We start from the raw sequence: 15,591 nt of genomic DNA, 5'->3' as shown, positions 1-15,591 counted from the left end.
GTCAACTTAGCTAGCTAGCTTGAGACTACTCTCACCTACCCAGATACCAATGAATATGAGATTGTCATGTCATTTTTACTCCTTTATCTTTCTGTCCTTTCGACTTTTGTCAGACTGGATATCTCGGGCCTGGTATTTTCGTAACACAGCCCAACTACGTGCCTTCTACCTACAATAAAAACCAAGCACCTTTACTCCTACTACTCCTACTAGTACTGAAACCCAACCCCACACTCGCAAGAGCCATCACATAAACAAATGAAGGATAACCTATCCCAAATATTATTCAATGGATATCTCAAAGAAAGAAAGAAAGAAAGTTACTAATACACTCGTATCTCACACATAGTCCGCAAAGAGACGGGGTTGTGGAGAGAAGAAGGGAGGATATTCATACATAAAAGGGAAAAAGAATGAGGGAGATATCGTAAGTATGTATTTCGTGGGTGGGGGAGGAAAATGGATCGATCAGTCATTCATTCGTTATGGCTTGGATTAGAGAAGGGGGGGAAGTGAGTGATTGAGAGTGAATTTCAAAGCCATTCCTTGTTTTTGATTAAGTGAAGGTGGCTGGGGAAAATCGGTCGTTTTTTTGGTTTCTTGGTAAATGTTTCTTTTCTTTGGGGTTTCTAAGGGAGGCTGGTGATATTGGACTGTGAATGACTGACCAGCTGCACTGGTGGAACGCCGTCGCAGATATGAATCTGCCCAAGAATGAGGGTATCTATGTTTCATAACACTGAGAAAACTTTTTTCTTTTTCTTTCAGATGATGTCTAGTTCATCGTCGTCATCATCATCGTTGTTCGTTGGTACCATGTCGGACTTTCCTCCCAGGCTATCTCTTCCGGCCTCTTTGATGCCATGGGAGGTTATGAACCGGGTCTTTTTTATGCTGCTGCTGCGGGGTCTGTCGCCATCATGGGCGCGTTTCAATGGGCTTAGTTTCACCGTGTCGGCTCTTCTGAAGCTTGAAACGCCCAAGTTATGAGCAGGAAGCGAGTCCGCGGCGCCTTTTTGATCCTTTGCCTGTTCGGATTTGGCATCGAGACGCGGTGATGAGACGTTCTCGGTATCGCGAGATCGAAGATACTCGGCCCCGACGCCTCCCGGGCGGGAAATGAGCCTGTGTGTGATGTCGCGTTCACGTTGCTTTTCTGCGAGGCGTTTACGGAAGCGTTCCTCTTTGCTTTCCATGCCACGACCCATCATCCCAGCAGCGATGAATGGGTCTTCGTTATCGGCATCGATGAGACTTGCGGCAGACTGGCCACTCGGTAGTTGATGAAAAGATGGACCGCTGCCCCTGGACTTTGGAGCCGGTGCAACGTAGTAAGTGGACTGGGATTGAAAGTCGTATCTGGCGCCGACTGGCTTCAGTCCGTTCTGGGGACGGCCTTTCTTGTCCCCGCTGAAGAAGCCGGTCCGAGAGCCTGAACGACCGCCTGGTCCATACATGCCTGTGCCGCCATTCACGCCCATCCGGTGTGCCTGCGTTCGACGGATCTGCAAGTCAACATGAAAGTCGCAAAACTCCGTCTTCCGGCCATCAACCCATGAGTGGCATGTCTTGCCATCCTTCCGGACAGCCTTGCAGAACCCAATGTCTTGTGCATAGCCAACCTCTAGGACTTTGTCATCGGATGAGGAAATGGCGAGACTGAATTTGTTGGTGTCTGTCTTGTTCTTAGGTGGTGGCATGATGGTAGGGTTTAAGATGGCAATGAGTATCCCTTCGGAGATTCTGTAGTAGCGTGGAAAGGCAGTATCGAAAAGGAAAAGGTCAATCGTCCACTTCAGGTCTGTAAGGGTAATCACCATGTATTGGCTGTTGTTGTTCGTCCCATCATCAAATGGATCGACCTCCTTCTTAGTAGTATTTCCGGGTTGCTTTATTTGCCGAGGCTCGGATTTCGAAGCGACGATGCCAAATACAACAAAATCCGTGTCGATATCCTCCGGCAGTTCGAAGTCAGGCGCCTTTACTGTGCGGAGTAGATCAGGAATCTTGAGGGCCTTCTTGTCTTCCAGAGTTCGAGTCAAGAACGAATGGGGTAAGATGCGGTTTGACAGGTGTAAAGAAGAGAAGGCCTCGAACTTTGAGGGGTCGCCACTTTTCTCGCCTTGAGAATCATCAGTAGCACTGTGCTGAGAACTACCAGGCACTTCTGACTCAGACTTCTGGTTTCGTCTATGAAAGTATGGCCTTGATTCCTTGAGTTCATTCTCGTCGTCATGTCTCCGTACACCAGGAGTGATCTGGCTCTGGCTCCTTTTCAGCGACGGTTTGAGGTTGTTGTATGACCGTAGGACATCTTCCCGACTAAAGCTCTCGGTTCGTCGAGTTCTAGTCGGCGATTTCGGGGCGTCTTTCCTTGCCTCAGCGGCCGCCTTGAAGGCCTCCACCTCCGCCTTGTCAATCTGGAAAGCCGAGCTTCGATTCGCCTGGATCTGCTCTACCCGAGCTGCTCGTTCTCTCCGAGACACCTCAATGGATCGACTCTCTGCCATTCGCTCACTGAAGCTCTTAGGACGGCTGCGTTCACCCACAGTTATCGCCTGCAGAAGATTACCAGAATGTGAGACTAAACCATCTCGTGTCCCGGGTCTGCCTGCTGGTTGACCAGCTCCCTTTGAGCTTGGTGGGCGCCTCAACGATACATCCCTGCTTCTGAGGCCTTTATCAATGCCTAACACATACCGCCGCGGGGACACGGGATCCGTTGGCGGAGCAGGACGCCTTGTCGGTGACAACGGAACCTGTACGTCGTCGACACAGGCGTCTGTGCTCGTCCGGTATTCATTTTTGTTTCCCATCAACTGGTCATGGGCCTGTGAGGAACCGATCATCGAAGCAGGTCTAGAGGAGGCATCACCATCGTGCCTGTCAGGACCTGGCGTCCCCGTCTTCGCGCGGCTTTTCTGAAGTTGCTTGAGCTTGAGCCGAGCCTCAATGGCAGCCAGCTTCAACTGTAGAGTTTCCTCATCCTCATCCTCCTCGCCGTCGTCTACCCCATCGCTTAGAAGTTGTGATGCCTTGGATCGTAAGTCCGGAGTCGTGAGAGAGCGTTTCAAAGGCGAGCCCAGGTTTTCGCGCCGACGCTGCATGTCTTCATACCTCTTACGACCATTCGGGGTACTCAAGAGGGCCTCCCGAGGGGATTTTGGCGGCCATGAGATTTCGGCCACTACAACAGCCTCGCGTCAGCCATACCAATGGCGCAGAAAAAGATCAAGGAGTACAAAAAAGACACTCACTCACTGCTTGTCATCGCATGCGCTGGATCAATTCTGTTCTAGTCCGGTCGAAAAATGTAGTAGTCAAATTCCGATCCCGATACGTTAATCCATCGATCGTGCTACCCTTCTTGCCATATTCGCTCGAACGAAGGGATGCGGGGAAAGCTGTTGGACTGGGGGTCTGGGATCGGATCAGGACCAGCAACACTTCATCCACCTGACGTGCAAGACTCTGGCGAGTTCGACAAAATAAAGGGGGAATCGGGACCGTCAGCCTGCATGCGATGAAACGCAAGGGAATGGAAGTGAGCTGCAAGTGTCTGCACCGCAACCGCCTTTAGTTTCCTTTCTCGCCCGCGGCCTGAGGCCCATGCATGCTTGCCCGCTGACTGGCCCGGGGCTGCGACAGTCCTGATTGGCTAGCGCGTGTCGCGTTCAACTGGTGAAAAAGACGCGTTCCGATCATTGCCAATTATTATTATCCTATCCACTTGTTATTATCACGAAACTGACTTTATCCCTTGGCGATAGACTGCAGTAACTATTCACACAACTCCGACATCATCAATTGACCCCAATGAACCGCCTATAATCAACCACCCAACCCTCCTCCACCACCACCACATCCACCTCTCCTCTCCTCTCCTCTATCACAATGCGAACCCGCCGCTCAGCCGCTCCCTCGGAGCAACCCCAACCCCAATCCGACTCCGAACAAGCACCTCGACCACCACCAACCCAAACAACACCAAGCAAAACCTTCGTCCTCCCCTCCTCAGCCAGCGCCGACGCCCGCTTCCTCACCCTCCCCAACCCACGAACCAACGAACCCACCCGTTACTTCTTCAGCCCCAACCTCGGCGTCTACGAATTCACCGTAATCGCATCGCCACCAAACGCCCCCCGAAGCACCCTACTCGCGCCCACCCCAAACAACACATCCCCGCAAGCCCACATCTCCAAAAAGGCCGAACTCCTCGTCGCCACTCCCATTGACATCCTCTTCTTCCTCGTTCCCCTCCTCTCCGCAACCCAGAAAACCAAAGGCCTGTTCCAACCCCTAGACGATATCATCGACTCGCAGGACGAGCTCTCCGCCCATTTCCGCCATGTTCTTTACGACGAGACCTTCCATGAGACTCTGCACGACCGCGCAGCTGCTATCTGTGACTTTGTAGAAGCCGGCGATGAGAAGATGTTCCGGTTTAATGAGACGAAACTTCTCACGGAACTTGTTAACAAGGCGGATCGGATGGTTTCCATGGGCTTGCCACCGAGCTTGGAGGAGCGGTTTGTGAGGCAGGCGCTCGCTACGCCGTTGATGGCGGTGAAGAGGGAGAATGTTGCTGCTGGGGGCGAGAATAAGGAGAATGAGGCCGAGGCCGAGGCAGAGCAAGAAAAGAAGTCCGCGGACGAGTCTGCAACAACGAAGGAGCAAGTTCCCAAGGGACCAAGTGCGCCTGATGGGGTTGCGGATCTGCTGAGAATATCCACGGCATTGGCCTTCATGAAGGAGTGCTATTTGTCGAAGCAGATGAGCGCCAGGATGGATGAGATGCTGGCTGCGCCGGAGAGCCCGAAAGATTTCAAGCCGATGAAAGATCATTTGGAGGTCGCGGCGAAGTTGCGCGCGGAGGCGCTCGCGTCGCGGTCACTGGGGGATTTCACCCGCAAGCGGAGTGCAGAGGATCAGGAGGCCGCGGAATCGCGGGCGGAGAAGAAGCGGAGGCAGGAGGAAGAGGAGAAGAAGAAGAAGGCGGGCGAGTCGAGGGGTGTTCGTGACTTGAAGAAGGTGAATACCGTCGGCATGAAGAAGATGAGTGATTTCTTCGGCAAGGCGGCTGCGAAGAAGAAGGCGTAGGGTGGTTGTTTTTGATGTTTGGATACACGGATACTATTGCAGGCATTGGTCGCTGCCCATTCCTAATGACTGGGGTGATTTGGCGTCTCTGAAGACGTTTTTGGGTCTAGACTAGTATAGATCCCATATATTCAGAAATGCGTCCGGGATGTCGCATATCTTGAAGGAGCTGAGCGTGGTGCCCCAAGCCTTCTCCTGCCGAAGAGTTCAGCGATTGAAATTGCTATCTTCATGCTTCTAATCATAAGAGATGGGCACTTGAAGAGGACATTCGTGCATTTCGTGGTCACTGAAGATGATCCCATTTGTACAGATAATTTGACACGATATACACAAGTGCTTGATTCCCAATGAACACAGAACTTCGCGTCTGTGCTTGCCGTCTGCAAGGGGAATAAACCAACGCTAGATTCAAGGCCATCATACCGACTATATGAAACATTACATTCAAGACAACCCACCTTAGACCTCAACCTGGGCAATGGCTGCGCCCGTAACCCTGTCATATATTAGCATCACCTTCAGGTGTAAAGGATTCGGGATATCAAGGACGTACATGAACGAGCCGTTAGATGGCTTACTGATTACCATCGCTTCGGTCAGTTTCTCCTCACTAATGTCCGGGAACCTCTTAAGGTAGTACTCCTCCTTCAAGGCCTTGGTAACAACCTCAACCTTGGATTGGGGAAGCATGTGAACAGTGCAACCACCCCATCCAGCGCCAGTCAGCCGGCTACCCAATGTACCCGCCCGGCGTGCGATGTCGCAGATCTCGTCCACTTCCGGAGCGCTGCACTCATAGAGGTTGCGGCACGAGGCCTGGGATTCGTTCAGAAGCTGACCCAGGTACTGGATACGTTTCTCGTCGAGGGTTGTCGCCTTAGCGAGGCACGCCTTGAAGTCCAGCACCCTACGAGCCTCGGTGAAGCAATGCAGGGCACGCTGCCGGAGGAGGAAGCGTTCTGCTTGAACGGGGAACGAAGAGAGATACGTAGCTTCGAGCTCAGGAACTGTGATACCAAGGAGCTTGGCGATCTCCTCGCGAGTGTATCCTTGCTCTTGCGTCAAATGCTCCATGGTACTCTGGATCACCGAGTCAATTTGGTACTCCAGGGGATCCCCTAGGCGGCCCTCTTTGCTCATCAGTGCATTGTGAAAGTTACGAAGACTAAATCCAAGGGAGCTATTGTCCTTAGGAAGGGTCAATCCATGTCTGGCAGCCAGGACCACGGCGGCGAGCGTGCACTCGGCGACGCGGAGGTTGTAATGACGGGGCGCGGTCTCGGCCTTGTTGGAGGTGACAAAGCTCTGTGCCATGAGGAAGGTGATCTCCTCCTCTGCCTTGGGGATAGGAACATGCTGAACCGAGAAGTTAGGGTAGAATTGGGTATACAGCAGATATCCTCGACGAGAGAAGATGGAAGCAGCCTGGTCCATTCTAGCAGGAACAAGCAGGGTTAGAATAAGACCAAACAAAGAGATCGCGTGATCAATGATCACTTACCCTCCCGAGTAGACGCCAACTGCGCGCTCAGACACCACTGCCAGATCAAGTAGATCCTGCTTCGAGACATCGTGATTATTGGCCTTCATGACTGCCAAGGCACTGGCGCACACGAAAGCGGCACTGCTAGAGATACCACCACCCGGGGGAACGTTACCATCTAGGAGGACTTCCATACTAGCGGGTACGAAGGAACCATCTGCATTGTGCTTGCGCAAGAACTTCAGGGCGCCCAGAAGCCCAGCTTTAAAGTAGTTGACCCATTCATGTTTCTTAGGGTCGATCTCAATGTCCGTGTCACGAGGCACAGTGAACTCACGGGTGGGGAATTTCTCGGGGTTAACATTGGAGATCGTGACAACGGATTCAGAGCCTGCCGAGGGGACAACTTTTACAGCGATGATCACGTCCACACTCACAGCAGTGGGAAGGACATCATACAGGTTGTAGTCGATATGCTCGCCGATAATGTTGACGCGGCCGGGACTGCGGGCCACGAAATCCGGGCGATGGTTGTATGACTTGGTAAATTGGGAGACCAAATTATTGAACCGGGCCTGGTGCTGAGGGGCAATCGAGGTGACAGAAGCGTCGTCGGTTGCGTAGACCTCAGCGATAGATTCCGTCTGGGGAACGAGTTCCTGCGGGGTTGCCATGGCGGGGTAAAAGATGCGACAAGAAAAAAAGAAAACACGGATGACAAGTCAGGCGGAGGGGGAAACAAGAGGAGGGGAAGAGGCAGGAGAAAGAAAAAAAGCAGCAGGTCGCAGTTAATAAATAAATAAAAAAAGGCACCGTCAGCGTTCCTGAACCACCACTAACTCTACCTACCGGAGAAATCAATAGGAGGGGGGGGGGGGAAAAAGTCGAGCAGCTGGTGCTCCGCAGAGACCCTGATCGGGAACCGGATGGAAGCAGTCACGGGCGGGATGCTGGATGGGATGATGCCCGTGATTGCTGGAGGCCCGGGGAAAGAGTGGAGTGCCCGGAAATGACACTCGCCATGCTTCTCCGACTGGTTCCTGCTCCGTTCTCCAGGGCTCCATTCTCCAGGCTTTTCAACCGACCCCGTGGTTTCGGCTGATTCGGGATGTCCTGGATATTATTGTTCGGTCGGGAAATCCCATCGACGATGCAAGCCATTTGGTCCTCATTTCCCCCGGTTTCTTTTTATTTCGGGACTCTTGTATCCCCACCATTTCATTGCTGGGAATTATATTGATGGCTGCCGGCCAATCAACAAAATACAAGAAATGACCCTCCACCCAATAATCCCGCAAGCCACCCAATTTAGCCGAACCCAGATGGCCTCGGCTCTGGACGTCCGAGTGGACTGGACCGGTTGTATAACAGGCTGACAGCCCATTCCTAGGTGCCTCAGTAGAATTCTTATGCCCTACCCCTAGTCAACTTCTGGGGCTCTCGTTAGCTTGGTCTACTGATAAAGCTAAGGTTGACACCAAGTGCGGGGTACATCGACCATCATCATACCGGATGTTATCGCAAGACTGGAGATGAAGTGACCTACATTCTTGATGAATAGTTGGACACCCCTCCCAGCAAGGAGCGGTCATGGTTCGATAAATGAAATCACTCCATACTCAAAATTTACCTCATAACGTGTATGGGGTTCCGATCTCGGACGTGCTCATGCAGGAGAATAATGGCGCCTATGTTTGCTTGTCAAGCGATCAATCCTAAGCATTCCTCCTACAGACACCTAGGCCCAAACTACTCAGACGGTTTGAAGATCTTGCTCATACCAAAAGACATATATACTTACTCTACTCCGTACTCCATACCCACGATGCCTACATTCGGAGTTGAGGGTACAGATCCAGTTTGAGCAGGGTGGGTGGCATCGCGATTCCAACGCGGATTGTTACTGTGGTAGGAACTCTGCATGTCTGACGCAAGGTCAGACAACTTGCAGGTTGCCAATTCCCTCGGTCTAGAGCTTCCACAGTAAGCACATGGGCGCTATACGAATCTCTTGGCTGTGAGAACTCGTATTCGAAGCCGCAATCCATGCATCGTAGGTTTGGAGAGCTGAAAGCATGGCTGAGGATATATCTGACACTGTCTAAAAGATGCAGTAGATAACTAGTACCAATGAACACCCCCTCCACGGGGAATTGCTGAACTAGTGATCGGTTGTGTGCATGCTTTTTTAATGCCGGTTACCTGCATGTGATCGCAACGCATTGGTGAGCTATATTCGGGGATTTGCCTGCGGGTGGGCTCTAGAAATCAAAAGGCCCGTGATCACCATAAGCATTGAATGGTGGGTTATTCCAGTAAGGGCTGCAAAGATCCAGAATACAGTAAGGCTTACGGACTACCCCATAGCTAGAGAAACTTTGATTACTGTAGTAATCAATGGGCTTTGATTATTGTTATCTGGATAAGCATAAGCACTTGGTTACTATAAGGATGAGTAGAACGTCAGCACTTGACCTGGGCTGGCTAGGTATAGTATGTTGAAGCGATTGGAGCCCTGACTAGGAGCCAGCACCGCTCCAATGGCCGGCGAGAGCGGTGCATGTGCAACTTGAGCCCACGATAATGCGCATCCCTCGCCTGTTCTATTGGATTTTGCCCTGAGTTGTTGCTCTGGTGAAGAAGGCCAGCCGAGTGACTGGCACCCCAATCAGGCGACGGCTTTCGCGTCCGGACGCCGATGATCGGAGCAGTGGGTGGGCCGGGGCCAATGGGAGGGCCCAGATTATTCGACTCCAACGGCACTAGGCCGGGGCGGGCTAGCGTGCAACCATAACCGTCCCCGAAGTCTGAGTCTTCGCTCCTGCCTTAAGGGACGGATCTCTTGCTCACTTTCCTTGGTCCCGTTCTTTTCCCGTTGTGAGCACTCCCTATCCTCTTTCTCCAGGCCTGGCAGTCATCCGTCGTCAAGATGATGCCTATGAGACCTACCCAAGGCGCTCTGCGCACTCTGCACTACCAGAGATACCTCGCCTCCGGCAGAAGGACTTTTACTACCTCTTCCGTCGCTGCGACCGCCTCGCCCCACCGCTTTGCTGCTCAGAAGAGATCCCAGAGCACCGCAACAGCTCCTGCCTCGTGAGTGTTTTCTGTGGCAGCATCCAAGCCGCCTCTCGTCGTCAGGTTTGGTTGCTAACATGTCTGCCAATTGCTCAGAAATTCGAGACCGGTCCCGAGCCCTGCCTTCAACCAGGAACCTCACCGCAATGAGGTGTCGCCACTTCAAAATCGCCAAGTTCCCGAACTGGACGACTCGTACGCAGCCCTACGATCCCTACAGCTGACTGGAGTAGAACTGACCTGGTTCCTGGAGTACAAACAGTTTCGTCGGACTCAGTGGTGGAGAAATCTTCCATGAGATGATGCTGCGTCTTGGCGTCAAGCATGTCTGTGAGTCACGCTACCTTTTTCCCTCGGTTTACCGATCTCTGAAGACGGTAAGGTTGACCCACTACCTTTAGTCGGTTACCCCGGAGGCGCCATTCTCCCCGTTTTCGATGCCATCTACAACTCCAAGCACTTCGAGTTCGTTCTCCCTAGACATGAGCAGGGTGCCGGACACATGGCCGAGGGTTACGCCCGTGCCTCAGGAAAGCCCGGTGTGGTTCTTGTCACTTCCGGCCCGGGAGCCACCAACGTTATCACCCCCATGCAGGATGCCCTTTCGGATGGTACTCCCATGGTCGTTTTCTGCGGTCAGGTGCCCACCAGCTTGATCGGTACCGATTCTTTCCAGGAAGCCGATGTCATCGGTATCTCCAGGGCTTGCACCAAGTGGAACGTGATGGTCAAGTCCGTCGCCGAACTTCCCCGTCGCATCCAGGAGGCTTTCGAGATCGCCACCAGCGGCCGTCCCGGACCTGTTCTCGTCGACCTGCCGAAAGATATCACCGCCGGTATCCTCCGTAAACCCATTCCGATGAACAGCACCCTTCCCTCCCTTCCCAGCGCTGCGACCATGGCCGCCCGCGAAGTGAGCATGCAGCAGCTCAAGGGCTCCATTAACCGTGTTGCCCGCCTCGTGAACATGTCCAAGAAGCCCATCCTGTATGTTGGTCAGGGTCTTCTCGCTCGCCCAGATGGTCCTCAGATCCTGAAGGAGCTGGCTGATAAGGCCTGCATTCCCGTCACCACCACTCTCCAGGGTCTGGGTGGATTCGATGAGCTCGACTCCAAGGCGCTGCACATGCTGGGTATGCACGGATCTGCGTATGCCAACATGGCCATGCAGGAAGCCGATCTGATCATCGCTATCGGTGCTCGCTTCGATGACCGTGTAACCGGAAACATCTCCAAGTTCGCCCCCCAGGCCAAGCTCGCCGCGTCCGAGAACCGTGGTGGTATCGTCCACTTCGAGATCATGCCCAAGAACATCAACAAGGTCGTCCAGGCCAACGAGGCCGTTGAGGGTGACTGCGCCGAAAACATCCGTCTCCTTCTCCCCCAGCTTGAGACTGTGCCTGAGCGTAAGGAGTGGTTCGAGCAGATCAATGACTGGAAGGCTCGGTTCCCCTTCTCTCTTTACGAGAAGCAAACCGCTGAGGGACCCATCAAGCCCCAGGCTTTGATTGAGAAACTCAGTGATCTCACTGCACACATGAAGGACCGCACTGTCATCACGACTGGTGTCGGTCAACACCAGATGTGGGCTGCCCAGCACTTCCGCTGGCGCCACCCTCGTACCATGATCACCTCTGGTGGTCTTGGAACCATGGGATACGGTCTCCCGGCTGCTATTGGTGCCAAGGTTGCTCGCCCTGAGGCCCTTGTCATTGACATCGATGGCGATGCCTCCTTCAACATGACCCTTACCGAGCTCACCACTGCTGCTCAGTTCAACATTGGTGTCAAGGTCCTTCTCCTGAACAACGAGGAACAGGGTATGGTGACGCAGTGGCAGAACCTGTTCTACGAGGACCGTTACTCGCACACCCACCAGAAGAACCCCGACTTTGTTCCCATGGCCCAGGCCATGGGTGTTGCCGCGGACCGTTGTACCAAGCCCTCGGAGGTTGAGGAGAAGCTGAAGTGGCTGATTGAGCATGATGGCCCTGCTCTTCTGGAAGTCTTCACTGACCGTAAGGTGCCTGTGCTCCCCATGGTGCCCGCTGGCTGTGCCCTGCACGAGTTCCTTGTTTATGACGAAGGTATGTTGCGCTGATCTTCTCCTAGCTTGGTGGATGAATGCTAATAAGAGTTTGATTTAGCCAAGGAGCAAGAAAGAAAGGCTCTGATGAGGAAGCGGAAGGTTCCCGGCATTGTCTAAGCAACGCCGCTGACGCTAGCGATGAGTTGCCATGCCTGTTATTTGATAGCCGCAAAAGTGCCCACCCATTTCTTATCTCTTGATATCCATGGCGTTTCTGGCAGGTTCTAAAACGCTAGCGGGGTGCCGGTCAGCGCCCAGGAAGTGACTAGCTCCAGTCGTCCAATCCTATCAGGGAGCACTATACTAAAAGATGCAGGGAAAAGAATAGCATTCTACAGTGGGCTCCACTAAGACCTGTACCCCTAGCCGAGTGGACCGGGATGGTTTCCGCTGATTCGGACATTACGCTGGGCTAGATCGTCCTTTCCAATTTTCTTTTTCCACGTTTTGGCATGCTATTGATTGCATTGTGGCTCGTCCGAAAAGTTGCCTCGTCGGTTGTTGTTGCGAGGCCCCAGCTGTATATAATTCTTATGTTGCTGTAATCTTCTGTGTGACCTTGGAAATATCATGAGGCATTGAAAAGGGGAATTTCGCCGGGGCCATGCTTTGTGCTGACCGGGATACGCGTGTGTCGTACAGTAGGTTAGTCATCTACCTAGCATATAGCACATAAATACCTAGGGATCTAGTTGGGCCGGTCTCCTACTTAGTTATTAGTATCAGGTGCATCCGCCATGATGGGGCCAAGTGAGGTGATTGCTGGGGATTCTGGTTGGGCCCGTCCGGGCTCACGTGAGGACCACCTGACCCGGCGGAAGCACGCCTTTTTTTTCGCCGCCGAACAGCCGCGGTTCGTATCCGAAGCACTAATCTGAGACTAGTGAGGGAGGGATTACATAGCAGCTTGTGTGACTCTGAGACTGCCAGAGGGCTGCTGCTGTTGCAGGGCAGACGTCGGAGCTGCCTAATAGGGCTGTTCCTCTTTCCCCTCTGTTCTCGCCTCCAGTTCTCTCCCACCGTCTCATGATGCTGCGCTTGTCCGCTTAGCTCCGACCAGTGCCTTTATCACCTTGTATCCACTCTCTCTTACTTCCACCACCACATCATGGCCTCGGTCCCAGGTTACCCGGCCTCCGGCAGGCCACAGCCTTCCGACCATAATACTGCATCCACCCCCCAGGAGAGCGAGGTCTCTAGTAGTGTGACCAGCCGCGTTTCCTCTACCGAATCGGTTGAGGACAACGACACTGTCTTACTCAACGGCACCTCCGATACAGCCACCCATGGATCCCCAACTACAAGCCCGACTCCCGTCGATTCGTCTAGTTACGAGCCACGCAGGTGTTGGATCTGCTACACAGATGAGACGGAAGATTCGCCCCTCAACTCACAATGGCGCTCCCCGTGTCCTTGCGCTTTGACGGCTCACGAAGATTGCCTGCTCGACTGGCTAGCGGATCTCGAGAATCCCCGATCTCGGAGGCGCAACGGCCACAGCGCGAAGATGGTTTGCCCGCAGTGCAAGTCGGAGATTGTGGTCTCGCGTCCGCGAAGCTATATCGTGGACATTGTACGGTTGTTTGAGCGCCTCGCTGGCCGGCTGGTCCTTCCAGGGCTGGTTTTTACTCTGGGGGGTACCGTCTGGGCGGGGTGCTGTGCGCATGGAGTATATTCGATGTACTTTGTCTTTGGAACGGACGAAGCTAGAATGATCTTGGAGGAAACGGCAGACGGGGCGTGGAATTCGGGTCTTAACCTCGGGTTGCCTCTTATTCCCCTGGTGTTGATATTCTCGCGCACTCGGTACGCAGACGGTCTTCTCCCTGCTATTCCCGTCATGTTTTTCGCCACACATCAACCCGGACAGGAGCTGGAACTAGATCTTTGGCCGCCCAGTGCGGCAATGACATTTGCTGCTCTTCCGTACTTGAAGAGCTTCTACGGTACCATCTACGAGAGGATGTTTGGCAAGTTGGAGAGGAGGTGGATTGCAGAGGTGCAGCCGCGCCAGTCGGATGTCAATGAGTTTGATGATAATGCGCCCCCAGAACACCCCGAGCCAGACCCGCCCAACGACAATGGGCTTTTGATGGAAATCGATTTGGAACTACAGGTTGGGATGGGCGGTGATGATGGACCACAAGGGTTGCTCGGGTTCAACGGCGGAAACACGCAGGACGATGGACAAGAGCAGAATCAGGGCGGAAACGGCCAAGGGTTGGGCTTGGGACGACGGGATGACCTCATTCACGACACAAGCAGTTTGGCCGACATTATCCTCGGGGCGCTTGCATTCCCAGCCATATCTGCCTCGATGGGCGGACTGCTGAAGTACGTCTTGCCGACTTCGTGGACAACACCATCGACGCTAGGCAAGGCCAAACCGGGGCTGCTGCAGACCCGCTGGGGCCGGAGTGTAGTTGGAGGGTGTGCGTTTGTGCTTCTGAAGGATGCGCTGGTGTTGTACTGTCGGTGGAAACTGGCGCAGACACACCGACGACGCAAGGTGCTGAACTACGATCGGTCGAAGAAGCGGGCTACTGGTAAAGTGTGACTGGGGTGGTTAATGACCGCAGTGTAACGATGCATTTCCGGCGTTAATTTGGTTGATCGGATGATACTGAGATACACTCTTTGCTGGGTTTTGCGTTTCGATATGACGAGCGATGAGCCTGGGGTTCTTAATAGGCAAAAGTAAATGAGAAGTGATGGACATACAATACATACTATACCACTGAATCGAAATATCTCTAAGAATAAATCCTTCGCAGAAGAAAGCAAAAATCGACATCGAAATAGTATGAAGTATAGAGCAAACGCGCTTATCCCTTAGCGCGCGGCTGATAATCAAAGTTCCGCTCCGCGAGTCCGAACTTCTCCAGGCCCTACTTACTACAACCACTCCTACCTACCACCCTACCACCCTACTCACCAACCAACAACCCACACCCTCACCACGCACCGCGGGGCACCAACAATCAAAATGCGCCCTCTCTCCCCCGTCCTCGCCTCCTTGGCCAACGTCTTCCGCATCCCCATCACCCGCGCCCCCGTCCGCCCAACCCTCACCAACGAAATCCTCACTTCCTCTTCCTCCACCTCCTCCCTGCGAACCTTCTCCACGACCTCCGCCCTCTCGAAAAGAAAAGAAAGTGGCTTTAGAGGCGATCGTCGGATTAGTGCGTCCAACCCATTCCCCTTCCAATTGCCCTTCCCCAAACCCTCTCTCCGAAATCCAAACCCAATTTCACCCCCATACTAACAAATCTAATCAATAGCCTTAATCCGCTACTTCCTCCACCACCCCCTCACTCCCCGTCCTCTCCGGTTCTCCCGCACGCGTTTCCTCCGCCACTGGACGATCCACCGCGCCTGGAACCTCTACCAGGGAAGTCTGCGTCGGGCCCACGAACTCGAGCTCCAGCGGCAATGGCAATCGATGCAGGCTGCGTGCGAGGAGCTGCGCACGGGGGCTGGGGACGGAGGAAAACTGTTCCGGAAGAGTATGATCAAGACGGGTGTGTTTAGGGATTTGGTCCCGATTGAGTATGCGAGGTTGCAGACGGAGGGGCCTGGTAGGGAGGGGTGGAATCATGCTTGGAAGAGGGATTAGATGGTCTTTTTTTTATTTGGGTTTGAGTTTGGGGGAGGGGGGTGGGGGTTTGGGGGGATGATTGAGAAGGGTAGGCTGGATGTGTTTGCTGCTTTGTGTATGTATGTATGTATGTATGTATCTATGTTTTTTTGGTGTATAATATATTGTCCTTGATATGTTCTTCAGTGGCAGGGGTGGTAGTGGTGGCAGTGGCAGTGGTAATGGTGGCTACAGTCAAAG

General features: G+C 53.4%; 6 protein-coding genes across 6 annotated transcripts; 4 read left to right on the top strand and 2 right to left on the bottom strand.

The window, feature by feature from the left end:
- Window positions 1-764: 764 nt before the first annotated feature.
- BO94DRAFT_585312 (Mcm10/DnaG-type zinc finger protein) lies at window positions 765-3,271 on the bottom strand (the record flags this gene model as incomplete). Its single annotated transcript, XM_025615687.1, has 2 exons — window positions 765-3,187; window positions 3,262-3,271. 2 exons carry the CDS (start codon window positions 3,269-3,271, stop codon window positions 765-767), a joined length of 2,433 nt encoding a protein of 810 aa, XP_025467612.1.
- A 623-nt stretch (window positions 3,272-3,894) lies between these two features.
- On the top strand, window positions 3,895-5,094 carry BO94DRAFT_491605 (uncharacterized protein; the record flags this gene model as incomplete). The annotated part of the gene is made up of 1 exon (XM_025609159.1): window positions 3,895-5,094. A coding segment is annotated over one exon (1,200 nt), but the record flags the coding sequence as incomplete, so codon positions are not given.
- A 135-nt stretch (window positions 5,095-5,229) lies between these two features.
- Window positions 5,230-7,451, bottom strand: BO94DRAFT_491602 (galactokinase galE). Its single transcript, XM_025609158.1, has 3 exons — window positions 6,605-7,451; window positions 5,657-6,538; window positions 5,230-5,599 (listed from the first exon to the last, which is right to left on the bottom strand). Exons 1-3 carry the CDS (start codon window positions 7,258-7,260, stop codon window positions 5,563-5,565), a joined length of 1,575 nt encoding a protein of 524 aa, XP_025467610.1. The 5' UTR covers window positions 7,261-7,451; the 3' UTR covers window positions 5,230-5,562.
- Window positions 7,452-9,515: 2,064 nt separating this feature from the next.
- BO94DRAFT_556313 (acetolactate synthase catalytic subunit) lies at window positions 9,516-11,870 on the top strand (the record flags this gene model as incomplete). The annotated part of the gene is made up of 5 exons (XM_025613856.1): window positions 9,516-9,682; window positions 9,761-9,859; window positions 9,918-9,994; window positions 10,066-11,751; window positions 11,812-11,870. The coding sequence occupies 5 exons, from the start codon at window positions 9,516-9,518 to the stop codon at window positions 11,868-11,870; spliced, it is 2,088 nt and encodes a 695-aa protein (XP_025467609.1).
- Window positions 11,871-12,642: 772 nt separating this feature from the next.
- Window positions 12,643-14,510, top strand: BO94DRAFT_534812 (RING finger domain protein). The gene has a single exon (XM_025611628.1). It carries the CDS (start codon window positions 12,862-12,864, stop codon window positions 14,308-14,310), a length of 1,449 nt encoding a protein of 482 aa, XP_025467608.1. The 5' UTR covers window positions 12,643-12,861; the 3' UTR covers window positions 14,311-14,510.
- A 141-nt stretch (window positions 14,511-14,651) lies between these two features.
- On the top strand, window positions 14,652-15,369 carry BO94DRAFT_516012 (mitochondrial 54S ribosomal protein mL40; the record flags this gene model as incomplete). Its single annotated transcript, XM_025609947.1, has 2 exons — window positions 14,652-14,935; window positions 15,035-15,369. Exons 1-2 carry the CDS (start codon window positions 14,740-14,742, stop codon window positions 15,367-15,369), a joined length of 531 nt encoding a protein of 176 aa, XP_025467607.1. The 5' UTR covers window positions 14,652-14,739.
- Window positions 15,370-15,591: the final 222 nt, after the last annotated feature.

Source organism: Aspergillus sclerotioniger, assembly GCF_003184525.1.
Source record: "Aspergillus sclerotioniger CBS 115572 chromosome Unknown BO94scaffold_13, whole genome shotgun sequence".
Lineage (NCBI taxonomy): Eukaryota > Fungi > Ascomycota > Eurotiomycetes > Eurotiales > Aspergillaceae > Aspergillus > Aspergillus sclerotioniger.
This window is presented reverse-complemented; position numbering and strand designations above follow the sequence as displayed.